General features: G+C 43.8%; 2 protein-coding genes across 6 annotated transcripts in view; one reads left to right on the forward strand and one right to left on the reverse strand.

Annotated features, from left to right (window-relative positions):
- Positions 1–26,434, forward strand: part of guca1aa (guanylate cyclase activator 1Aa) — a 59,842-nt gene that overhangs the window by 19,270 nt on the left and 14,138 nt on the right. For 2 of the 5 annotated variants that reach the window (XM_069908033.1, XM_069908038.1), the window contains one exon: positions 17,043–18,385. The exons of 1 other annotated variant lie outside the window; for it this stretch is intronic. In XM_069908033.1, coding sequence (XP_069764134.1) covers positions 17,043–17,069 — 27 coding nt within the window. In that variant the 3' untranslated portion in view covers positions 17,070–18,385. Of the gene's footprint in view, positions 1–17,042; positions 18,386–19,432; positions 19,857–26,434 lie in introns of those variants that run through there. 2 more of the 5 variants (XM_069908031.1, XM_069908041.1) reach the window with 2 other exon arrangements.
- Positions 848–24,490, reverse strand: cimap1b (ciliary microtubule associated protein 1B). Its single transcript, XM_069908030.1, has 7 exons — positions 24,336–24,490; positions 20,768–20,895; positions 18,585–18,785; positions 8,179–8,280; positions 3,803–3,924; positions 2,370–2,510; positions 848–1,034 (listed from the first exon to the last, which is right to left on the reverse strand). Exons 2-7 carry the CDS (start codon positions 20,874–20,876, stop codon positions 945–947), a joined length of 765 nt encoding a protein of 254 aa, XP_069764131.1. The 5' UTR covers positions 20,877–20,895; positions 24,336–24,490; the 3' UTR covers positions 848–944.

A 26,434-nucleotide genomic window follows, 5' to 3' on the forward strand; every position in this document is an offset into this window, starting at 1 on the left:
TGTCTCAATCACAAATTATTCCTTCTCAGCATGAAACACCTCAGATCATTATATTCATTATATATCCCCTAATTAAGGAATATCTCAAAACTTCTCACTACATTCTCAGTACTAATATTGTAAATTCTTATCAGTTTCATTGTTTCTCCTTCCCACCACTAAAATGGTCCCAGCTATATAGTTTGAGTCAGGTTTGTCCAGCCTCCACCAGGGCAAACCCATCGCCTTTTAATACCCCCTGAAGCAACATTCTCTGAACTCCACTGGGGAATAGTGGTTGGGTCGCCTTTGACACCCATCCAAACTCAGCCAAGAAGCTTTAGTTTGCCTGGTGCTTTGGCTCAGCTCATCAAACAAAATACACCTCTACGGTGCCATCAGTTGGGGATTCAAGGGTGTAGCAGAAGGATTGAGGTTACATTCACTATTAAATGAGTAAGACAAAATAAATATAACTAAAGCACCACATCACAAAACTGCCACAGGTTGTACTGCATCCTCCAAAAGGGTGATTTTATTGTAATCCCAAACATGAGACTTCAATGACCAAAGCAAAGTAAAAAATTATTGAATAGGGTCAACTTATTTGATTCCTCCCTACCAAATCAGTCGCAATGTATGAAGGATGAAAATTAGCCATGAAAGCTGCACTTCTGCTTGGGTTGCTAAAAGGTAAATAATTTAGGATTCTGCCTGTCACCCGGACCTGGACTAACTATGACCTTGGGATGTAATGGCAGGATATTTGTTTGTGGGAAGTGTGCAGTTCAATTTTTTTTCCACCAAACATACAATTAAAAACTTTGATGTTTTACATCTCATGCACAGGATGAAAAAGAAACAGATGTTTAAATGAAAGAGTTTTTTTTAAGTACAGTTAATATTTCAGCGGCACAGAATGGTAGGGTGTGCTGGAAATTAGGGCTGGCTGTTGTGGTTGGTTCTCAATCTGTTGGTGTCACAATAAGAGGTGTAAGGTAGTCAGAATGACGGATTCCAAAAGTGTACTTGGGATAGTTCTTATGTACATTCACCTAGAAAGAAATCAGAGGTAAAATAAATTTCTCTTTTTGACATTTACTTTTGCAACACTCTAAAATGGAACTAGGGTTTAAAAAAGACCCTCCTCTTAAACATAGTGGAAATGAAAATAGGGACCCCTCATATCCAGTGAACCACTGTTCACCACAATTTGTTTTTAATTTAGACATGCAGCACAGCAACAAGCCATTTTGGCCCATAAGTCCATGCCACCCAAGGTTCGTTTTGAATGGGGAAAACCCATGCAGACATGGGGAGAACATACAAACTCCTTACAGACAGCATGGGAATTGAACCCTGATCCCAATTGCTGGCACTGTAAAGGCATTACACTAACCACTATGCCAACCACGCTGCCCCAGCCAACCATGGCACTGTGGACAGTCTTGAACTAATAGGCAAACCTGATGCGATCTGTACATCTATTCTGCAGCAGTATGCAGGCAAGTGGCATAGAAATGATGACTCAGAACACATAGGAGCAGAGTAGGCCATTAAGCCTTTTATGCTCTCTTATTTTGTACATCATAGCTGACCTATTTTAACTCTACCTTCCTGATTTTTTCCCAAATCCCTTGATTCCTGATTTTGAAGCTTCTGAACCATGGTAGTGGGTTGAAGGTATTGTGCACTGCATGGAAGAAGTTTTCTATAATTCCTTGAGCCCTCTTTAGACAGTGCTCAAAGTAAATGTCATCCATAGAGGAAAGGGAGGCCCCAGTGATCATCTTGGCTGTTTTAATGACCCTCTGTTTCGACTTCCAAATCGATGCTTTGCAGCTAACATACTACACAATGTTGCAGCCAGACAGGACACTCTCATTTGGGCTTCTGTAAAAGGTTGCCAAGATGGAGGTAGGTCACCTTGACCTCCTCAGCTTCCTTAGGAAATGGAGGCACTGGTGTATCTTCCTGACTAATGAGAGGATGCTGTGAGTGCAGGATAAGCAGTCCAATGAGGTGGTGTGATGAGAATGAATGAGTTAGTCCTTCACTTTCAACGCCTCTTGAAAATATTCCACCTCATGAGCCATGGGACAAAGGTCAGTGTCAAGAGGCTCCAATAGTTCAGTGGTTAGAGCACTGGTCTTGTAAACCAGATGTTACGAGTTTGTTCCTCACTGGGGCCTCATTTCTGTGAGGGGCACTTGAGAAAGTGGGGGACTCTCTAACTTTCTTATGATAGAAAAAGTTAAAGAATTTCATGTATATTATGTGACAATAATGGAACCTTTATCTTTATCAGTTGAGGCTTGAGAAAACAGTCTGTCATAGAGACGAGCAGCTGGGACTAAAATTATAAATTCTAATTCAACATCCCCACTTACATGATTTATCCTGTAACGATTAGGTCCTGGTCTCAACGTTGTATCTCCTGGAATCACATTGCGTTCCATAATTGTGTATTTAGGTGCTCTATTTTTGAATATGTCAGTATCCACATGTTTATATGCACATGGTCCTGGGGTCTGTAATTAAAGGTGAAGTAAAGTTTAAAGGCAATTATAAGATATATTTGGCACAGATCCCAAATAGAGCCCAGGTGCTAAATGTTCATTTGAAATCTGATGAAGATCTAAGCATGATGTCCTTTAAAATTTAGCTGTATTGGAGAGGGGTGGCTCAAAGACAGGACAGTGAACAAATGACAAAGTGATTGCAGAATCACTGGATTTAAATCACAATGGAGACAATTACAACATCTCGGTAGATTCTATGTTTCGAATATCCCAGATCAGAATTTGTCCATCTAGGTATTTGGATAGGTTATTTTCAACATACAGTAGTATTGTTGGAGGGCTGCTTTAATTTTGACATATCCTGAATGGGAGAGCTGACCATTCTATAACTGTGCACAATTTTTAGGTTCACAGATCCAAGCCTGCACATAGTTGAGATCAAAGATTTCTCAGGTTCATCTAAAACTACTACAGGTACTATGATTCTGGAGTGCTTTTCTGAAGGGAGTTGTAGAATTTTCTTTCCATGATGATCCCAATGAAACAACTACTAGTGTTCAAATCAGGAAGTTGTTTAACTTTGTAGTACTGCCCTTGTCACTCGAGATGATGGAAGTCATGGATTTGCTTCTTTATCTCTTATATTTTTTCAAAGGGCTTGGCAAAAAATAAATAACATATAAAGCCAATGTTACAGCCATTTCAGGTACAATGAGACTGTGCAGACAGCAATCTCCACTTGATCTGTTTTATAAGCTATGAACAGGAAAACATTTGAGTGGACTGGAGAGCTTCCAAGTCTTCAAATGATTTCATGGTATAATATCTTTAATATATACCTTTTAAGATCATGCCTTGGTTGACCTCTTCATTGCAAGCACAGTATTTCTTCCATGTTACCTCAGCCTGTTTTTGGTGATCAGAGTTAGAGGCAGAAAAGGGATTATGAGGAAGACAGGCAAGTGATTAGATAAGGGGGCACCTAAGACTTAATCTTGTACTTCCTGGTTCAAAAAACAATGTAGGAAAATTGAGAAACTCATCAGGTCAGGATTTCTGTTCCCATCACTGGCTGGATTAAATGAAAAATTAGATTTAAGGAAAAGCCTATTTTCCTGGAAGTATTACATACAAGAATCAGCGTGATTCATTGGTACAAGGAAAGAAATGACCAAATTTCCCATCTCAAATTCAACAACTGTACCTGCCCTTGACTAGTTTCTGTCAAATAGAGGATGTAAAAATATCGACATCCATGGTCCAAAAATGAAACAGGCTCTGCTAAGCACAGATTCACTTACTTTCACAATTTGACTCAGCATGCTTCCAAATGCTGTTTTCTGTAATATGGAGTAGGCAGGTGCTGCTTTCAAATGTGGAATTTTAGGCCCAAATACTTGCACTTCCTTGTATCGTGCAGGTCCTAGTACAAAGGGATAGGGATGGTTACTTGCCTTGCTACCAGGAGCTAAACCTTGATCCAACTTAAATGATGTGCCAGAGTACACTATCTGTAAAGTTATACCTAATTAGAGGGCTGAATCTTTTTTTACCGTGTCTCAAAATAGGCTGCCTAGAAGGTATTTGACAATCTGGGGTGTGTTAGCTGTCTGGATAAATAATCCATTTGTAGTAAAATCCCTGTTATCTGGAATTCAAGCAATCTGCTAAAATATAAATAGCAGAAAATAAATAAGCAAAAATTACAAAAGTTGAATATTGGCGTCCCCTAGCTGTCAGTTTGCCAATCCAAATAACACACAATCTCAAGCATCTGGCAAATGCAATTATCCAGCATGCACCAAACCCCATTGGTGCCAGATACTGGGGGTTTTTACTATATTTCGATCCATTTCATTCTTCTTCCATTAACTTGTTTTTTTTTCCTTTATGAAGACCTAGCCAATTCCCAATTCAAAGATTATCATTAAATATGCTATCCTACATTCAACTTCTTTTCTTTGGCTTGGCTTCGCGGACGAAGATTTATGGAGGGGGTAATTAAAGAAAGAATAAAGAACTTGAAATAATGGAATTTTTAAAAATGTATTCATTTCTCAGGTGAAGATTCCCCACAATATAGTTAGATGGAAGTTCCAGGATCTACACCTGGTCACAATAAAGGAATGTTTTAAAGTTAGGATAACATATAACCTGGAGGTAAACCAACAGGCTGTAGAGTTCCTATGTACCTGCAGCTTTTGTTCCTTATGATGGAGATCATATGATGGGAGAAAATGTTAGAGCAGGGGAACTAACTGCTGGGCATTTTATGGATGGGACACATCTCAACCAAGGAATGATAGAGGTGGAGAGAAAGTATTTTAGGTTGGTGGGTAGGGTACAAATCAAGTGAGCAGATCTGTTGTGAAATGTGTTAAGCTTCTAAAGTGTTTTGGAGTTGCCCTAATCGAGATAAGCCGTGGTCCATCACACACCTAACAAATGACTTGTGGAAATCACTCACTACCAAGCTATATTTCATGATGTTTATAGGTGACCCACAGGATGCTCATGAAGGGAGACTCAGCAATGATAATGTGGTTGAATGTCAAGAATACATGGATAGATTCTATATTGTTCCAGAGAGTCATTTCCTGGCAATTCTGTGGTATAAATACTACTTGCCTCATTAGCTGACGCCTGAATTTTGTCTCATCCTGCACACAGACATGTTGCTTCATTTGCTGATGTATTGCGATTGGAATTAAACATTGTGCAATCGTCAGTGAACATCCTGACTTCTGACTAACACAGACAGAAGGTCATTGATGAGGGAGCTGAACATAGCTGGGCCTAGTATAACACCCTAAAGAACGCATAACAATAATCTAGGGCTGGGATGATTGACCTCCAACAGTCACAATCATGGAGACCGGGTACTGGAGACAGAGTGCTCCTCCACGGGGTCCAACTGTCCAGTCCAACTGCCGTTGGCTCTATACAGGCTTTAAACAACCTGTTAAAAGACCCAACAGTCATTTTGTTTAAAATCCGCAGGGTCTGGACCCAAGGTGGTGGGTGCCTATGATCAGCAGCTGCCACAAGTGTTTGCAGGTTCCAGAGAAGCAAAGGACTGGCATCGGGCACTAGAAAACAGGGAGACAACCCTCCTCCTCCCCCCCCATTGGAGAAAGAGAAGCAAAGGAGATGACCCACTGGGGGGTGACAATGGCAGTTGACCAGTGAGAGACTCTGTGGCTGAGATGCTTACAGGCACTGGGCTGTTGGCCTGCTGAAGGCTGCAGTCAAAGGATTCACACGAGGCTGCAAGCAGGCTGCGGGCTGCTTGGGACATGCTCAAGATTGGCTGAACAGGTACCAGGAATCAGAACCAGGATGCGGGAGGGTGGCGAGGACACTGAAGGGTTCCTGCTTGTGTTGGAGATTTGGATCTGGGACGTGTGGTGCCTGATGATTTGGACTGGAGTCTGTGCAGCTGCAGAGGCTGAGGAAGGGCTGGAGGCGAATCTACGTACATTCAGTGATTATGGGGGGGACTCTCTTTTGCTTCTCTTTCTCTGACTGTAAGAGGTGCCTTATTGCAGACTAAAGTCAATCTTAGTTTACTATTACACTGTTTTTATTACATGACAATAAAGGAATCTTGAATTATATATTTCTACTTGTTCATGACCAGAGACTTCAATTTTACCAGGTCGTCTTGATACCATTCAAAGCTGCCTTGGTGTCAAAAGGCAGTTATTTTACCTTACTTCTGGAATTCAGCATTTTGGTCCATGTTTGAACCTAGGCAGTGATGAGGTCTGGGTCCATGGTCCAGGCAATCCACAAATGGGGTCTTTGAGAAGGTTTTGGGTTCTGGGACTGAAGCAGTGAATCTGACTGAGACAAGTGAGTTTGAAAGATAGATGATGCGACTGAGTAAGTGATTCTAAATGATTGAGGGGCCTGAAATTGGAGCGACTAAGGGACTGAAGAAGCTGCGTTACAGGCTATCAGGAAATGAAGGGTCGGATCTGAACCACAGGAAGTCTCAGGACAGAAGGAATGACAAAGGATCTGAGTGAGGAGTTTGAATGATAAGAAGAACTGGAAAAGGGGGTGTGATGTGAAGAACCTTGGAATGAGGGGATATCTGAACCTCGGAGAACCCTGGGAATGAAGGATGGATTCAGAATTATAGGAATCAAGGGACAGAGGGAGGGAATCTGAGAGACAGGAATTTTGGGTTGGAGGCAGCATGTCTGAGTTGCAGAGAGCTCCAGGATTCAGGGAGCAGTCAGAATAATATGGATCTCAGAAACACTCTGAGTGTTTAGAGGGACTATGACAGTCAGAGGGCTTTGGAACCAAGATAAATCCATTTGATGAGGGAGAGAATCAGAGTGATGCAAGGTCTATAGTGACAGAGATCAATGCACTGAGGAAATGGTGATCTTGAGAGTGAGATTTCAGATTTATTGCCAGATTACATACATAAAATCACATACAACCCTGAAATTCTTTATTTTCTGCAAACCACGCAGAATTACCACTTACTGTTCGTGCAAAAAAAACCTGTACCCAATATACACATGTAAACAAATGTAAACAACTGACTACAATACCGAGTGAGAAAAAATACTAACAATAAAGTTAAATGAGTCCCTGATTGAGTTTGTTGTTGAGGAGTCTGATGATGAAGGAGTAGCAGCTGTTCCTGAACCTGGCGATGCAAGTCTTGCAGCATTTATACCTCTTTGCCGATGGTAGCAATGAGAACAGAGCGTATACTGGGTGGTGTGGATCCTTGATGATTGCTGCTGCTCTCCGATGGCAGCGTTCCCTGTAGGTGTTCTCGGGGGTATTGATGTCCCCATACCAGACCACGATGTAACCATTCAGCACACTTTCCACCATACATCTGTAGAAATTTGCCAGTGTTTCCGATGTCATATCAAAACTCTGCAAACTCCTGAGGAAGTAGAGGCATTGACGTCCTTTCTTCATGATGCCATTAGTGGGTTGTCTCCAGGAAAGATCCTCCAAAGTAGTGACTCCCAAGAACTTAAATTTGCTCACCCTCTCCACCTTTGACTCTCCAATGATCAATACACATCTGGTTTTACCTTCCTAAAGTCAACAATCAGCTCCTTGTTTTAGTGACATTGAGTGAGGTAATTGCACCAATCAACCAAGTTTTCAATCTGCCTCCTGCATGCTGATTCATCGCCTCTTTTTATACAACCCACTACTGTGATATCATCAGTAAATTTGTAGATGTGTTGTCATTCCGAGTCACACAGTCATAGGTGTAGAGCGAGTAGAGCAGGGGGCTAAGAACGCAGCCCTGTGGTGCTCCGGTACTGATGGAGAAGTGATCCTGATTGAGAGGGACCCTAGGACTGAGGGAGTGATCCTGAGTAACTGAGGATCTGTATCTCAGTCATTAGAAGCCATAGAACAAAACCTAAGGAGAGTTATCTGCTAATTTGAATAAGGTGAGGATTATATGATTTTTTTTATGGTGGCTTGTTAACATATACATGAAAGTTATAGCCCATCATTAGTCTTAAATTCTGTGCTTTTTATCTCCATTCAGCTGTTCCTTGAACTCATCCCTCATCAGTTGTTAAAAACAACACTTAGCTGAGAGTTCAACTCAGGTCAATCAACTGTAGTAAAAATGCTCCATTGTTAACCAGCTACACAAATGAAATACAGCAGACTGTACCTGGGCCATCACTTCCTTTGAACCCGACTGTGCGCAAAGCCATGGAATAGGCTGGATCAGAGCGGTGAACCAATCTATTTGCATTTTCTGCCTTGTAATTCGCTGCACAGAAAAACAGAAAGAGCAGGATCAGTCTTTGTAAGCACTTGTTTCCAGGATGCAGCTTGGAGATCACTAATACCCTGCAATGATATAGCATCTTTATCACAGCATAACATCCCAAAGTGCTTCACAGAACATTTTAATCAAAATTCAGGAAGCAATAGTGTTAGTGTTATTACAGAACCAGGGACCCGGCTTTGAATCCAGCACTGTGTTTAAGTAGTTTATGCGTTCACCCTGTGTCTGCATGGGTTTCCTCCCACCCTTCAAAACATACACTGGTTGGAGGTTCATTGGGGTATGTGGGTGGCATGGGGTCATGGGCTGGAAGGGGATGTTACTGTGCTGTATGTTTAAATTAAAATACTTTAAATGTAAATGTAAGATTTAAAAGAGGTTGACATTATTATCCAAAACCAAGTTTATAGATGTAAAGTTTTAAGCAGCATGTTAAAAAGAGGAGGATCAAGTGAGGTAGGCCATGGAGAGAATTTCAGAAATTTGATACGTGGAGAATGCATCATGGCTGCCAGCATTGGAACAGTAAAGTAGCAATTAAACAAAGGAAAGTATTTTTATTTAGACTCACGAGCCTGTTGTGGTAAACCATTGTATGTATGTTTAGCTGGCTGGACAAGCCCTTTTGGCTGACTGTACCTGTGGCTGTCCCCAGTTCGGGACAGTCGACCAGCATTGACATCCCTCTGTAAGATTGATAATGAAAGCTTATCATTTTTACATAACTTCTAGTCTTTTGGAGTTATTGATGGTGCATCAATGTTATTAGCATAAATTTTGATAATGGAGCAGATCCTAAAACCAGAAAAGTTGGAAATTGACCCACAATCGCCTGAAACCTCCAACAGCTTCAAATTCTGGCTACGTTGCTAAGAAGCATTCCTGCAGGCATCATCTACTATCGTTCGATCAGAGAACAACCAGCTGCAAGTTCTCCATTCCCAGGTTGTGTCCCTGGTATATTCAATGATAAGGGACGTCAAATCGTACCCAGAGGTGATGGACATCCTTAAAGGCCTGTACCTGAGGAAGGTAAACGACATCTATGCGAGACACCTCCTGGCTACCCAAAAACAGCAACCCAGAGAATCGACCACTTGGACGAGCCCACAACTGCAAGGCCATGACGGCCGCAGTGAATATGGAGGGCCTGATCAGAGACGCATATATCATGGGCATCTGGTCCAACTACATCTGGTAAAGACAGTGGAGCAAGGTGAGCTCAAATTGCGGAGGGCAGTCAAATGGCAGGTACACTAGAGGTGGCCCTCCAGAATATGCAAGCTTACCCGGCTGACAATGCAGCTACCTCGAGGTTGCCCCAGGCGCCACCATCTTTGGATGTGGGAGGGCTGCAACCCTATGGAATGTTGCCACCACCACATCCCTCCAGCAATCCAACCACGGCCACTGTACTCAGCGAATATCCAAAGTGCTACTTCTGCACCCAGAACAAGCACTTGAGGAAATTCTGCCCGGCGAAAAACATGGTTTGCTCTAACTGTGGGAAGAAAGGACATTACACAAAAGTAAGTCCAAGTCACCCCAAACCAGCAGTGCCACATGGGGGCCACTATCTTCGACGCCACCATCTTTGAAATCCAGCAGCACCACATGTGAGCCATGGAGGCTGTTATCTTGAATGCCTCCATCTTGGGACCAAACACCCACATACTCCACTGCATCTACAGACAGTGATCAAATACTGGCTTCCATCATACCGGATCAAGGTAGCCCTCACCAAGCCGCCAGATCGATGAGGACATCCAGGTAATGGCCACGAGATGAGCTGCCTGTTTGATAGTGGGAGCATGGAGAGCTTCATCCATTCTGACATGGTGCGGCATTACTCCCTCGCAGTAAGGCCAATAAGCCACAAAGTCTCTTTGGCCTCAAAGCCCCATATGGCTGACGTTCGTGACTCTGACCATGCAGGGCACAGACTACAAAGACTTTAAACTCCTGATGTCACAGCTCTGTGCTGCCATGCTACTGGAGCTGGACTTGCAATGCCACCTTAAAAGTGTGATGATGGAGTACGTCATACCATTAACTGGATGCGTTCTCTCTTCCCCACATATCCAATATGGTAAACCAAATCACTCAATATCGGGTATTCTACATCATCGATCTAAAGTCAGCATACCACCAGCTCCCCATTTGCCCAGAGGACCACCAATATACTGGTTTTGAGGCAGATGGCCGCCTCTACCATTTCCTGAGGGTTCCCTTTGGCATCTCCAACGAGGTCTCGGTCTTCCAGTGGGAGATGGACCGAATGGTAGACTGGTATGAATTGCAGGCCACATTCCCATATCTGGACAATGTCACCATTTGCGGCCATGAACTGCAAGATCACGGCGCCAACCTCCAAAAATTCCACCAGACCACCAAACTCTTTAATCTTACATTCAATAAGGCTAAATGTGTATTTTGCACAACTCGGCTGTGCCATCCTTGGCTGCGTCATGAAGAATGAAGTCATTAGCTCCGACTCTGATCACATGCGCCTCAAAGCCCTGAAAAGGTGCCTCAGCTTCATCTCCTACTATGCCCAGTAGGTCCCTAATTATGCCGACAAAGCCCAACTCCTTATTAAATCCACCTCCTTTCCCCTGATGTCAGAGGCCTGTATGGCCTTCAGCCACGTCAAGGCAGACATTGCCAAGACCCCGATGCACGTTATGGATGAATCCACTCTGTTCCAGGTGGAGTACATTGTGTCTGACTTGGCTCTGCCTACCATCCTTAAACAGGCAGACAGACCCATAGCCTTCTTTTCCCACACCCTCCAGGACCCCAAAATTAACACTCCTTTGTCGAGAAGGAGACCCAAACCATTGTCGAGGTGGTACGGCTCTGGAGACACTACCTCGCCGACAAATGATTTACCTTGCTAACTGACCAAAGTGCAGTTGCTTTCATGTTCAACAATCAGTAGCAAGATAAAATCAAAAACAAATCAAATCAAATCAAAATCAAATAGCTTTTTATTGTCATTGTACAAGTTATATAACGAGATTTATGACAGCAGTACAAGGTTACCAGAGAAACTTGTCCGTGAACTACTCTTTGCAGATGATGCCGCTTTAGTTGCCCATTCAGAGCCAGCTCTTCAGCGCTTGACGTCCTGCTTTGCGGAAACTGCCAAAATGTTTGGCCTGGAAGTCAGCCTGAAGAAAACTGAGGTCCTCCATCAGCCAGCTCCCCTCCATTGGGCACACAAAACTCAAAACGGTCAACCAGTTTACCTATCTCGGCTGCACCATTTCATCAGATGCAAGGATCGACAATGAGATAGACAACAGACTCGCCAAGGCAAATAGCGCCTTTGGAAGACTACACAAAAGAGTCTGGAAAAACAACCAACTGAAAAACCTCACAAAGATAAGCGTTTACAGAGCCGTTGTCATACCCACACTCCTGTTCGGCTCCGAATCATGGGTCATCTACCGGCACCACCTACGGCTCCTAGAACGCTTCCACCAGCGTTGTCTCCGCTCCATCCTCAACATCCATTGGAGCGCTTACACCCCTAACGTTGAAGTACTCGAGATGGCAGAGGTCGACAGCATCGAGTCCACGCTGCTGAAGATCCAGCTGCGCTGGATGGGTCACGTCTCCAGAATGGAGGACCATCGCCTTCCCAAGATCCTGTTATATGGCGAGCTCTCCACTGGCCACCGTGACAGAGGTGCACCAAAGAAAAGGTACAAGGACTGCCTAAAGAAATCTCTTGGTGCCTGCCACATTGACCACCGCCAGTGGGCTGATAACGCCTCAAACCGTGCATCTTGGCGCCTCACAGTTTGGCGGGCAGCAACCTCCTTTGAAGAAGACCGCAGAGCCCACCTCACTGACAAAAGGCAAAGGAGGAAAAACCCAACACCCAACCCCAACCAACCAATTTTCCCTTGCAACCGCTGCAATCGTGTCTGCCTGTCCCGCATCGGACTTGTCAGCCACAAACGAGCCTGCAGCTGACGTGGACTTTTTACCCCCTCCATAAATCTTCGTCCGCGAAGCCAAGCCAAAGAAAGAAAAAAAGACAAGGTTACCAATGCAGCGACGCAACCACAGGCAGCACCACAGAAGTTAAATAAAAAATTTAATTTACAGTGCCGTTTATGTCCTTTATGTGAATGGAGGGGGGGTGTCGGCTGTATATATAATAGATGTGGAGGACAGAGAGGGGAATTTGTGGATATGTGTGTTCAGTGTAGTGACAGCCTGGGGGAAAAAGCTGTTTCTGAGTCTGTTTGTTCTTGTCTTGATTGACCTGTAGCATCTGCCAGAGGGTAGTAGGTCAAACAGATGCAGGGCAGGTTGGGTGGGATCCTTTATTATTGCTTGTGCTCTACTGAGGCAACGAGAGGTGTTGAGATCCTTCAGGGAGGGTAGGGGACATCCAATTATCTTTTCTGCTGCCCTCACCACCCGTTGAAGTCTTTGCCGCTCTTCTTCAGTGCAATGGGAGAACCATACTGTGCTGCAGTACAGCAGGATGCTCTGTATGGTGGAACTGTAGAAGGTAATCAGCAGCTTCTGACCCACCTTGCTCTTTTTGAGCATTCTCAGGAAGTACAGGCGCCTCTGGGCCTTTTTGATGACTGCTGAAGTGTTTACAGTCCAGCAGAGGTCGTCTGAGATATTGATGCCCAGGAGGGTGAAGCTGTGGACCCTCGTCACACAGTCACCATCTATGTAGAGGGGGAGCGGGTCAGACCTGTGCTTCCTGAAGTCCAGAATGATTTCCTTTGTTTTTATGGTGTTTAGGATCAGGTTATGAGCCTGGCACCACTCGGTCAGATTCAGGATTTCATTCCTGTAGGCAGACTCATCTCCCCCTGTGATCAACCCCATCACTGTGGTGTCATCTGCAAACTTCGCCACGGTGTTACTGGCGTGGACAGGTCTGCAGTCGACAGTGTAAAGAGTGAAGAGCAAAGGGCTCAGCACACAGCCTTGTGGGGAGCCTGTGCTCAATGTGCGGGTGGAGGACAGGTGGGTTCCAAGTTTGACTGTCTGTGGTCTATCTGTAAGGAAACCTTTGATCCATGAACAGGTGAGAGGATGAAGGCCCAAAGCAGACATTTTGCTGACTAGGATATCGGGGATGATGGTGTTAAAGGCTGAGCTGAAGTCCACAAAAAGTACCCTTGCATAGGTGTTCCTGTGTTCCAGATGGCTCAGCATAGTGTGGAGGATGATGGATATGGTGTCTTCCGTCGATCTGTTCGCTTTATAAGCGAACTGGTATGGGTCGAAGGAGGGAGGGAGACAGTCTTGGATGTGGCCTAGGACCAGTCGTTCCAGGCACTTGGTGATGACAGGTGTGAGTGCTACTGGACGGTAGTCATTTAGGCTGGTTATTTGTGGTTTCTTTGGTATGGGTATGATGGTGGAGGCCTTCAGACAAGCTGGTATAATGGCTTTTGACAAGGAGAGGTTGAAGATTGTGGTGAAGACCAGGGACTGCTGATTTGCACAGGCCCTAAGTACCTTCCCCGGTACGCCGTCTGGACCAGCCGCTTTTCTTGGGTTTATCCTGGCGAGGATTCGTTCCACCTCGAATGGCTGCACAGTCAGTGGCTCGTAGCTAGGAGCGGACTGGGTTAGAGGGGGTGCAGCTTTAGGCTGCCAGGCGGTGGACTCAAAGCGTGCGAAGAAGGTATTTAACTCCTCTGCCAATGCAGTGCTTGAGTCCACAATTTTGCTGGGCTGACCCCTGAAGTTGGTCAGCTGTTGTAACCCTTGCCACACTCGCCTGGGATTGTTGTCGGTGAGATGGCCTTCCAGTACTTCCTTATAATCTAGCTTGGCTTTCCTGATGCCCTTCTTTAGTTCAGCTCTGGCAGCACTATACAATTTATTATCACTGGATCGAAAAGGCAGTGTTGCAGCTTCTGAGGAGTGATTTAACCTCCCTGGTCATCCAGGTTTTCTGGTTTGGGAACACCCGGATGTGTTTGATGACAGTGACAGTCTCCATGCAGAACCTGATGTATTCCAACACAGACTCTGTATACGCTGACAAGTCATGGTGTTCAAATATACTCCAGTCAGTGAGTTCGAAGCAGTCCTGGAGCTGGGAGAGAGTATCAACGGGCCAGGTGGTAATGGTCTTTCTCACAGGAGCTGAGCTTCTTCTCAGAGGGGTGTAAGCAGGGATAAGGAACAGGGAGAGGTGGTCTGACTGGCCTATGTGAGGGAGTTGTTTGGCTCTGTATGCGTGCTTGATGTTGGTATACACATGGTCTAATGTGTTTCCTTTCCTGGTCGGGCACTTAACATGTTGATAAAACTTTGGCAGGACAGACTTCAGGTTTGCTTAATTGAAGTCGCCTGCAATTATGTGTGCACCGTCCGGATGAGCCTGCTGCTGTTTGTGGATTATGTCCGAAAGAAGTGAGAGGGCTGAGCCGGCATTTGCCTCCGGTGGTATGTAGACAGCCATGATTAGGACAGCTGTTAGCTCTCTCGGCAGAAATAATGGACAGCATTTGATAGAGATAGTTTCTAACAATGGTGAACAGGTAGTGGATATGGTTTAACTATCCTTGCACCAGTCATTATTTACATAGACGCATAAATCACCTCCCCTGCTCTTACCCGAATCTTCTTTGCTCCGGTCGCTACGATGAACGGTGCGGCCAGGTAGCTGTATGGCCTCGCTCAGTATTCTTGGATGAAGCCATGTTTCGGTAATCACCATAACGCCACAGTTCTTAACATAACGGTCATCAGCTACCCGAAGTTCCAGCTCGTCCATTTTGCTTGCCAAGGATCGCCCGTTGCTGAGAAACATGCTAGGGAGCAGAGGTCTGTGGGGAGCCTTCCTCAGCCTAGCTAGCAGGCCTGAGCGGCAACCCCGCTTTTGCTTCCTCTCCCTCCTCTGTCTCTGCCTCCGCCTCTGCCTGCTGCAACTGCCGTCAACAATCCAAGGAGCTCCCGCTGGTCTCGCTATCTCACTGGGAATGCTGTGAGAGCGGTGGAACTCGTCCGTGACCTCTATCCTAGCAGAAAGTCCGATGCCTAGCAGCACTTGTCTGCTGTTGAAGTTCAAGGAGACATGGAGGTGACCGATACCAGGCCGGACCGGGCTCTCGCGCAACAAAGGCACAGATGCCGTGGCCAATTGACTCACCGCGTCCAGCCTCATGGAGCTGGGCGGCGGGTCCATTGTATTCGTGACGGGCTCTGTGATGTGGGACCCGAAAACGTGGAGGTGACTGATGCCGGGCCGGACCGGGCTTTCGTGCAACTCGGGCACGGCTTTCAAGGTCCTGAACCTCCACGGATGCGGAGGGGGCTCACCTCGGGAGGAATCCGCTCCCTGCGACCATGGCAGCCCTCGACAGCGGACCCCGCCGGCCGGTCCGTCTGCTGCTACGCCGCTGCTGCTGCTGTCGGCGCCACTGTGGATATCTGCCGTGGTAATGATAGCTTTTTTTTTTAACTTTCCCGTTTACTTTATCGGGTTCGGTGTACCTGCTGTGCCTGCTGTGGAAGTGCTTGCTGCTATGGTAGTGCTTGCTGCTAGCCGCTGCGACCGAGCACGCCGCCATACAAATCACAAGATATTGAGGTGGAGAATTGATGGTGAAATTGCACTCAATTGACCTACAACCCTGATACATTTTAATTTTAAAGCAATTAATGCAGAAAACATTCTTGTCTATCTAAACCAAAATTGCCAAATACTCGTGACACTCCTTGTTTAACATGTCTTTGTTATATTATTGCTTCTTACGGAATTGTACAAGAATAATTTTGAGTGCAGTTACCAAGTTTAATTGAGATCAAGCTCTGAGAATTTACCTGGCTTGTTATTTTTAATTTCAAATATTTCCCTGAAGATTATAATGTAAAGATCTAAATTTAAGAAATTGTGGGCTTTTTGTACAGAATTGAACTCTATTTTAGAAGTTGTTGCCATTCATTCTTAGAGTATAGAGGAAATGCACAGATTATTAATGGTTATCATTAATACACATTTGAGGGAAGGATAATTAAAAGCCAGTTATGCCATGGGGTTGGTTTCAAGATTACTTGTTTGGACGAAGGTTTCAGTTTCCTTCTGCCCAAAAAAATCATAGATGAACCTGTTGACTTTTTAAATCAATTTGACAGCTTTGTGATAAAATTTACTGGTCTAGTGTTTTATCATTCGAATGTTCTAATTAAATTCACATTTTCTTGTATTGAATTAAGAATTCAGATTTCTTGGATTTTTTTCTTCTACTTATAAAGTTTGCCTTTATACAACATCAAGGATTCATCTGTCACCGTTAACTGTGCCAAGAATAACATTATGTTCATTTCCAATATTTACATTATGTCAACAAGGAATTAATGTTCATTTCCAAACATTCCATCTGTGTTTTAGTCATTTTTATACAGAGCCTAGCCCCTTATTATTCATTGGTAGGAGAGCCCTAAACTACGTGGTAACTGCACCAAGCTTAAATGCATCCCTCATAACCTGATAGTCCTGCAATTTGCTGGGGTAGTCGGCAACATTAGGTCAGCGACATTTCCCTGAACAGGAAGATCGGCATATTTCAGGCAGACCAAAGCATATATTTCAGGCAGACCAAAGCATACATTTCACCAAAATGGTAATCTTCAATCCACCACCAATGCTATTTCAGCATGAATGGAACAGCCTGTAAAACACAGAGTTCATGTTCTACCTATCTATTTGCCATGCTCCTTAACAAATACCCTGCAATAATTTCCAGATCTTTTTGGCAAACTCCACACTCTAGGAGAAGATTGGTGACAAACTCATCCACAACACCGCATCCTTCAGTGCAGCATGTGATAGAACCATGCAAGATGGATCAAACAATATGCTCTTCTCACCACTGGACAAATAAGATCTTCCAAATTCTACCAAATTACTTCAACAATCTGTTGGAGAAACCATCTGACAAAGATCCATCATCTTCTATACTCACAGGATCTCCATGAGGTTACTTGCAGTCTGTTGCCTGATTACTTTGAGGTAAAAGTTTTTTCTGTGCAATGTTTTCTACGAGGTACAAGTGATGACCATATGAATAGAAGATTCCACAGAAAGTTGGCCAGACCTGTTCTTCAGACAGGGACAGGGATAGTTAGAACCCCCAGTCAGTGGTGACACTGGGTGATTGTGTACACACTACATACAGACTGATATATATATATATATATATATATATAAAGGTGGCTCTTCCCTTCACCCATTTCTGTGGAGATTTGGGCATCACATCCCTGCAGAAACAGTCCATTTTGAATCTTCTTACAAAATAGTGATTGGTGCTGTACACCCTGATTCCCTCATTACTCCCTGGGAAAATAAACATTCATGGTATATGCCTTACATTAATCTATATAACACAGATAAGAGATATGAGGGTCCAAACACTGATCCCTTTGGTCACAGAATTCCAATCCATATCATCATCTTCTCACTTCTATTACCAAGCTAAAATTGATCAAATTTGCCAACATGCTTTGAATCCCATAGGCTCTTATCTTTTGGACTTGCCTTTCAATGGATCATTATCGAAAGCCTTACTGAAGCTCAAAATAAACTCTTTCAAGTTGCAGTGTCCTCATCAAGATATTTTTACATCTTGGGATCTCCTATAAACAAAGCCACAATATAAGTGCAGTTTAATCCTGTCCCTCAGGATTTTCTCGTTTCTTCCCAGCTACTGACATTAATCTCACTGGCCCTGCAATTGCCCTATTTTTCTTTTCAAAGGTTATGATTCAAATCAAATTAGATAACAAGAAGCTTAGTCAAAATGATAGACTTATTCTTGTTATTACTTATGCATGAGCATGCTATATATATCAATAAAAATACTGGAAAGAGAAAAACAGTAGACTTGAAGAACAATCAATAGGAACAAGGAAATTGCAGTGAACTGGGATTCACTGGGAAAGTACTGTATTGATGACTGGCCCCGCCTCCCAGCTCCACCCCTGTTTATCCATCTATAATCCTGGTTTCCTGCCTAAACCCAGAACCCCTCTGAAGCCTACTTGTGAACCATAACCGTTGTTGAATACTAATAAAAGTGTTTGTTCTCCCTCCTGTCGTGTGAGAGCTTTTATCTACACTACAGAAATGTACAGAAACAATGTATTCAGAAAGCTGCTTGCAGGGCCTTCAAGTCTAGACAGAATGTAGAAGATGCCAGAACTGAACTAATTACAGAGCAATCCATTTTTAATGTATTTCTCCTGTCAATTACCTGATCTTTACCCTTCAAGAGGCATTCAGCACTGACCTGGTCCTGGTGTCTGACTAGGATCAATATCCCTTGGTCGGTGACCCATTGTCCATGCAGGGACAGTATCCTTCCCATGGTGAGTGATCTTTTCTGGGATTGATTTTGGTGCTGGAGTGCCACTGTCCTTAAAGCCTGGAAAGCGCTGAGCCAAGGAATAAGCAGGAGCCCTGTATGTTGTTGAATCATGGTCCACATAACCTGCAAATTAAAGAGACTGGAAATATCAGAAGTGTTTGATGGGATTTGGAACATGATTTCCCAATGAATTCAGGTGGATTCATCCTTGCCAGAGCTGGAGCAAAGCCAAGACTGTCATTTAGCATAAACGTTGATCCTAAACACACCAAGTTTATGTTCTCAGTATTGCTGCTGAACTCTCAGAGCCACTGTCTCTTCAATGGTCACTTGACTCAAGGAGCCTGAAGATAAGCACTCAGCAGGACTGCTTCCTCCCCTCTGCCATCAGATTTCTGAATGAACAATGAACAACAGACACTACCTCACTCTGTCTTGCACTATTTTATTTGTTTTGAAATGTGGTTAATCAAAAAAAATGTCACTGAGATGCTGCTGCAAAACCACAAATTTCATGGCACGTTCCTGACAATAAATTCTGATTCTGTTTCCTGCATGGTCACTAGACTCACAGATCTCCTGTCTCCTGCACGATCATTAGACTCATGGGCCTTCTGTCTCCTGCATGATTGCGAGACTCATGGAGCTCATGAATCCCACTCGTTCATTAGACTCGCAAGGTTCTTGTCTCCTCCACAGTTAATAGATTTATGGACCCCCTGTCTCCTGCTCAGTCCCTTGACTGTATGCTTCTGTGTTTAAATCCTTAGGTAGAGGATGAAGGCCTTCGATCATTTGATCCAGAGCTTGTGTTATTGTTTAACGTGTACTGGATGTTGCACTCCAAGAAGCACACCGTACTTCACAAATCAACCAACTAATTCCAATGTCATAGAAACCACAGCGATTGGAGCTGGTGGATTTGTTGCAGCCTTCGTCCGCCTTCACACCCATTGAGTTCAGAGTAACTTTGTCCGCCTGTTCCACCGTTGAGGACTTGGTTGGATTGTTCTTTGTCAGGGACCTCACCCTCGACCTTAATGCCATGGGTGACCCTACCAGGAGCATAGCTCCAGATGGCATCACTCTCAGGATCACAGGGGATCACACAAGCTTCTCCACCACAGCAAGGTGACAATCCATGGAAAAGTCTGCAAAAATAGACTTTACTCATAGTAAATTATTTACAAAAAATAAAACCATTCAAAGTCTTTTCACCTATAGTTTCAATCATATCTATGCATTCCCAAAAATGTACATTGTTGCATTTGTTCTCTAAATACCCCATTACCACCAGTGTGGCACCATGTGGTATCTCCCCTGTCTATTGTTTGAGGGACTATCCCTCAGTCTCAGCCCCTCAATGCTCAGTAATGGGAGAACTCTAGATTGTGGTCCTTCTCTACAGTGCTCTCGCATTGGCTCAATCCCTCAGCACTTACTCCTGCTGCCTGGAATGCACCAGTCAGCAGCATTCCCTCACTGACATTTCCATGTGCTGAAAGACCAACAGGTTTCGGGCAGACCAAAGTGCGGCTTTCATCGAGTTGATGATCTTTCAGCAGTTCTGGATGTCTAGCTCCGGTGGCAACGGTGGCGGCGACAGTAGACTCTCCTCCCCCCCCCCCCCCCCCAGCCTGCTGAACACTATTCTGGACATACAAGGTATCCTGGTTTTTCCGCAATCGGTTGTCCTCGTTTCTTGTTCTACCATTCACTCTCAATTATACAACACCAAATACAACATGGCAACCACCAAGGCCGGGTTTCACAAGACATCCTTCTGTTTTTTGAGAGCTCCGGCACCTAAAATATTAGCACTGCACCCTTGTTTACATCTGAATGAAACAGGAAAGACTGCAGATGCTGTGATTGAGGGCTGTGTTTGATTTAGGTTACTGCTATCATCATAATGTGAAGTTTCATCTGCAGACTCCGGAGATGGAACCCTTATAAAAGGAACTGATGAGTTCGCAGCTCTTATTTATTTGCCCTCTCTCAGTATGAGAATATGCTCATTAACATCGTGAATGATCAGTCATTAAGTCCTTCAACCTTCATGTTGCATTCAAGAGAATACTCTGGTTAAAGAGTGATATACAGACCTATGTGTCCAGGCAGAAGGTACTTGGGGCCTGGGCCACTGTACATCGCTGCAATCGCCATTCTTGGGCGGTGAGGTCTCCATGTTCCAACCCAAGGATCAGCAGGCATTGTCGGTGAATAGATTTATCTGGCTCCATGAATTTAAACACAAAACATAATGAATGGATCGAGTTTCACAGTTTAGAATAATAATTGAATATCAGCAGTTTATAATCATAGATCATGGATATTATTGTCCCGGCTGTGTTAAGTTTCATACACCATCACCTGGGAAGTTTGGGAGAAAGGTAGAAATTCTTTTCAGAATTTCCACAAAATGCAAAATAAAAATGAAAATGTTGGAAGTTCTCAGCAGGTCGGGCAGCATCTATATGCCCTCCGTAATGTTTGGGATAAGACACTTTTTTCTTTTATTTTAAATTTGTAATCAAACGTGCACATTCCAGATTTTATTCAAGAGGTTATTTGTATACATTTTAGTTTGACCATGTAGAAATTAGAGCACTTTTTATACATAGTCCCTTCATTTCAGGGCACCGTAATGTTTGGGACATTTGTCTTTTCAGGTGTTTGCAATTTCTCAGGTATGTTTAATTCTTTCATGGTGCAGGTATAAGAGAGCTGGGCTTGTTTCTTAGCTTTTAATCACCTTTAGAGTCTGTAGTTGTCATTTTTCAACATGAGAGCCAGAGTTTTGTCAATAAAAATCAAAAAAGCCCTTATGAGTCTGAAAAAAACAAGAGTAAAACCATAAGAGACATCGCCCAAACCGTAGGATAACCAAAATCAACTGTTTGGAACATTATTAATAAGAAGGAGCATACTGGTGAGCTTAGTAATCACAAAGGAACTGGTAGGCCAAAGAAGATCTTCACTGCTGATGACAGAATTCTCATCATAATGAAGGAAAAATATCCCCCAATGCCTTTCCGACAGATCAGAAACACTCCTCAAGAGGCAGGAGTGGATGTGTCAATGACTACTGTCTACAGAAGACTTCATGAACAGAGGCTACACTGTAGGATGCAAAACACTAGTGTGACAGAGTACACAGATATGTTTTTTGGGAGATAAATTGGGAAATGTTTGTTAGAGTAGGTTACCTACAAACATTTTAAAACAGATCTTATTTAACTGGAGCTCTGCCCCATGTTAGACATACCAGCCCCACAGCCTTTGCAAGAGCTTTGGAGAGTGCCCAAGAGACTTCACTGATGGATTGTTGTTTACAAAGAGCTTGTCAGAGCCGCTTCTGTCTGGAGCTATTAGAAGAGGGTTTTTCAATCAGAGAGAGTCAAACAGGCTTTCTCTCTCAGAGAGACACACACAGAGATCACTTCTACAGTGTTACAGCCAGCCACAGCAGTTGGGATTGGAACAGGACAAGCTGACAAGCTTGTGGAAAACCCCATTCAGAAGACGGGTTCTTATTTCAGCCTGGTCAAAGCTCTTGTGGATCATGCAAGAGGAGAGGAATGGCAGTCTAATGTTTGACTTGTGATGACCTGAAAGAAAGAGGTTATCATCTGGAGAAACCTGACAGGGCAAGTTTCTTTGGCAAGACACTGAAGTGGCTGATGGAAGTAAATGTACAATAAATCTCTCTCTGAAAACTGACAAGAACCTTCCTGAGTGGTAAGCATTCATCTTTCAAGCACCAAAACATGGTGAACTTTATAAATGTTTAATTCTGTGTACAGTATAAGAATTGCCTGCAACCAGTGAACTTGGAGGAATGAGAAGTGGACTGTGAACCAAAGAACTTTTCTGAAATTACACACACATACATGTGCACTTAGAATTAGAAGTGATAAGTTAAAGTTTGAATCTGTTTTCATGTTTAAAGATAATTATAAGCAATGTTTGTTTAAGTAACCATTTGTCTTGGTGAATATCTATTGCTGCTGGGTTTTGGGGGTCCTCTGGGCTCGTAACACTAGTTAGCCACAGAAAAAGGATGGCCAGATCACAGTTTGTATTCAAATGAGCCTGCAGAATTCTGGAAAAGTGTCTTGTGGACAGTTGAGACCAAGATTACCCTTTATCAGAGTGATGGCAAGAGCGAAGTGTGGAGGCATAAAGGAATTGTCCAAGATCCAAAGCGTACCACCTCATCTGTGAAACTTGATCATGGAGTGTTTTGGCCTTGGCATACATGACTGCCACAGGTACTGGCACACCTATTTTCATTGATAATGTAATTGCTGGTGGCAGTAGCAAAATAAATTCTGAGGTGTATAGAAACATCTTATCTGCTCATGTTTGAGCAACTGCCTCCAAACGTATTGGACAGCGCTTCATCCTACAGTAAGACAATGATCTCAAACATACTGCAAAAGCAACAAAGTTTTTCAAAGCTACAATCTGGAAAGTTTTTGAATGGCCAAGTCTGTCACCCGATCTAAATCCAATTGAGCATGCCTTCCATATGCTGAAGAGAAAACTTAAGTCCCCAAAACAAACAGCAGCTGAAGATGGCTGCAGTAGAGCCCTGGCAGAGAGGTACCTGGTGACAGACCTCAAGCAGTCATTGCATGCTATGTCCCAAATATTGTGATGCTCTGAAATGAGGGGACTCTATAAAAAGTTCTGTAATTTCTATATATTCAAACCAAAATGTATGCAAATACCCATGAATAAAATCTGGAATGTTCACTTTATGTGAACTGAACTTTATGTGAATGTGAACTGCTTGATTACAAATTTAAAACTGTGGAGCACAGAAACAAAAATATTTGTCCCAAACATTAGGAGGGCACTGCAGAACTTTAATCTGCGCAAGGAGAATTTAAAATCAAACATGTTAAATTGTAGAGCGGTCTGATGAATTCGATGAGTAAAGAGAATGGCATGTGGTGGGGTGGAGACCAAAAGTCAGCGAAGGACACAAACTTTTATTTTCGATTTCCAGCATCTGCAGTTATTCCGCTATTTAGCAGGATACAACGACTCATCCTAACCGCAGACGAGGTTGCGTAAACCCATACGGGAACAATCGAGGTGGGTTCACCCTGTCGGAGGCAGAGGGCCGAAGTCAGCTCCACCCAGAGAGAGAGAGTGGGTTCCGACATGAGCTTGACATGGAAGTTGGTTCTGAGAGTGGCGTGGCAGCCAAACGCGAAACTCCCCTCATTGCATCCCTTCAGGCGGGGGGCTCTGGGTTCGCCGCCCTCCTCCAAGGAGGTGTCAAACTCTGCACACAAGTGACAAACACACAAACGCTGCAGATGCTGGCAGACAAGAACTGCTGGAGGAAAAACTCAGAGGTCAGGACAGCATCAGTTCATAGAAATGGCCATGTGTTTTTTTTTCCCCATTTCTACCCTGCCCTACTGTGTTAGTTCCTCCAGCAGTTCTTTGACCTCTCACTTGTGCAATCAGAGTCAGACCCTCCAACAGCTGGGTTTTAGGAATATTATTTTTTTAATGGAAAAACTGATTGTTCCTCGAGGTTTCACTGGGAGTTGAGTGGGGGGGGGGGGGGGAGTGTGAATGCAGCACAATGCTCAGATTTTTTTTGCTGTGAACTCGCATTTTCCCCTCCCAGATCTTAAAACAGCCACTCACACTTTTTGGTTTGGATTCGCGATTAAGTACGGAGAGATGCTGGTCACAGTGCAACCTAGGACTGCAGCCACGACGAAGTGAAGCGCGTATCCTTTTTAACTCCTGGATCACTGATCCCCGTCCCTCCCAGAGGCCTTTGTCATTGCTGTGTCCCGGCAACAGCCAGTTCAAGATTGTTGACGCGGCCAAACCTGCTCATTTTCTGAGCTAACAATGTAAGAAGAGTTGGGCAAGGTTATGTCCGGCGGGGACGAACGGGAAACGAGGAACTTTTGCCCTTCCTCGAGTTTGGGAATGTTCTCGTTCCAGGGAGTCTGATGCCTCCTGATATGAGAGGTACTGTGGCTGATCTCCCTAAACCATCAAGTTCCAACAGAAGACTCGAACGGACGAGGAAAATGTTCCCTGAAAAGGATTGGGAAAGGCGAGTCTCAGATCAGTGAGATTGGGGATGGGATGGAGAAGGGGCATCCAGATGGAGATGGAATTCCTTTCGGAAGAGGAAGCTAACTAGTGTTCCATTTATAAGTATGAAGATAATGAATTTATATAAGGGTACTTTTTGTGCTTTCCGAGAATCTGTCTACTTGTAATTTCGACTCCTATAATCTGCGGTTATTTTGCTATTGAGCGGGATTAAACTTGACTTATCCTAACTGTACCTACGGTTGTGTAAACCCATACGGGAACATTGGAGAGTCTCATCTCTGGAGCCCTGGTATTTAAGATTGAAATTAGGAAGCACCCATTCTCACTTTTCCATTTCAAGAATGTTGTCCTGCAGGGATGATAGATATTTTCACGAATAGCATAAAAATATGTTAGATACGGGTATCAAAATATTTTGGTGAAGAATCAGGCCAAAAGAATAAAGTACAGCAACAAACATTAGGGGCATTTAAGAGACTTTGAGACAGGCACATGGATGAAAGAAAAATAAAGGTAGGAAAGATTTTGTATTTTTTGGTAGAAATATATAGGTTGGCACAACATTGAGGGTTGAAGGGCCTGTACTGTGCAGTAATATTCTATGTTCTACGTTAATCTGTTGGAGAAACTCAGTGGGTCAGGCAACATCAATGAGAGAAAAAGATTGCTCTTGATGAAGGGTTCTGGCCAGAAATAGGGACCATTCTCTTTCTCCCATTGATGCTGCTCAGCTTGTTGAGAACCTGCGGTAGATTGTTTGTTGCTCCAGATTCCAGTATCTAGAATCATAGAGCAATAGAACATAACAGCATAGAAGCAGGCCCCTTCGGCTCTTCTAGTCTGTGCTGAACCTTTTTTTCTGCCTAGTTCAACTGATCCGCACCCAGTCTATAGCCCTCCATATCTCTCCCATCCATGTACCTGTCCAAATTCTTCTTAAATTGAGTCCGCATTTACCACTTCAGCTGGCAGCTCATTCCACACCCGCACCACTCTCTGTGTGAAGAAGTTCCCTCTCATATTTCCCCTAAACTTTTCACCTTTCACTCTTAACTCATGTCCTTTGGTTGATATCTCACCTACCCTCAGTGGAAAAAAACCTATCCACATTTACTCTGTCTCACTCCTTCAGAATTTTAAATACCTCTATCAAATCTTCCCTCATTCTTCTATGCTCCAGAGGATAAAGTCCTAACCTGCTTAACCATTTCCTATAACTCAATTCCTGAAGTCTGGGCGACATCCTAGTAAATCCTCTGCACTTTTTCTATCTTATTAATATCTTTCATGTAGTTAGGTGACCAAAACTGCACATGATACTCCAAATAAGGCCTCACCAATGCCTCATACAACTTCACCATAACATCCCAATTCCTATTCTCAATACTTTGGTCTGTGAATGCCAATATGCCAAAAGTTATCTTTACAACCCTATTTACTTGTGATGATACTTTCAGGGAATTATGTATCTATTCCCTGATCCCTTTGTTCTACCGCACTCCTTAGTGCCTACCATTTACCATGTATGTCCTTTTCTTGGTTTGTCCTTCCAAAAAGCAACACCTCATACTTGTCTCCATTAAATTCCATCTGCCATTTTTCAGCCCATTTTTACAGCTGGTCCAGATCCCTCTGCAGGCTTTGAAAACCTTCTTCACTGTCCACAACGC

This window comes from Narcine bancroftii, chromosome 13 (genome assembly GCF_036971445.1).
Source record: "Narcine bancroftii isolate sNarBan1 chromosome 13, sNarBan1.hap1, whole genome shotgun sequence".
NCBI classification, from domain to species: domain Eukaryota; kingdom Metazoa; phylum Chordata; class Chondrichthyes; order Torpediniformes; family Narcinidae; genus Narcine; species Narcine bancroftii.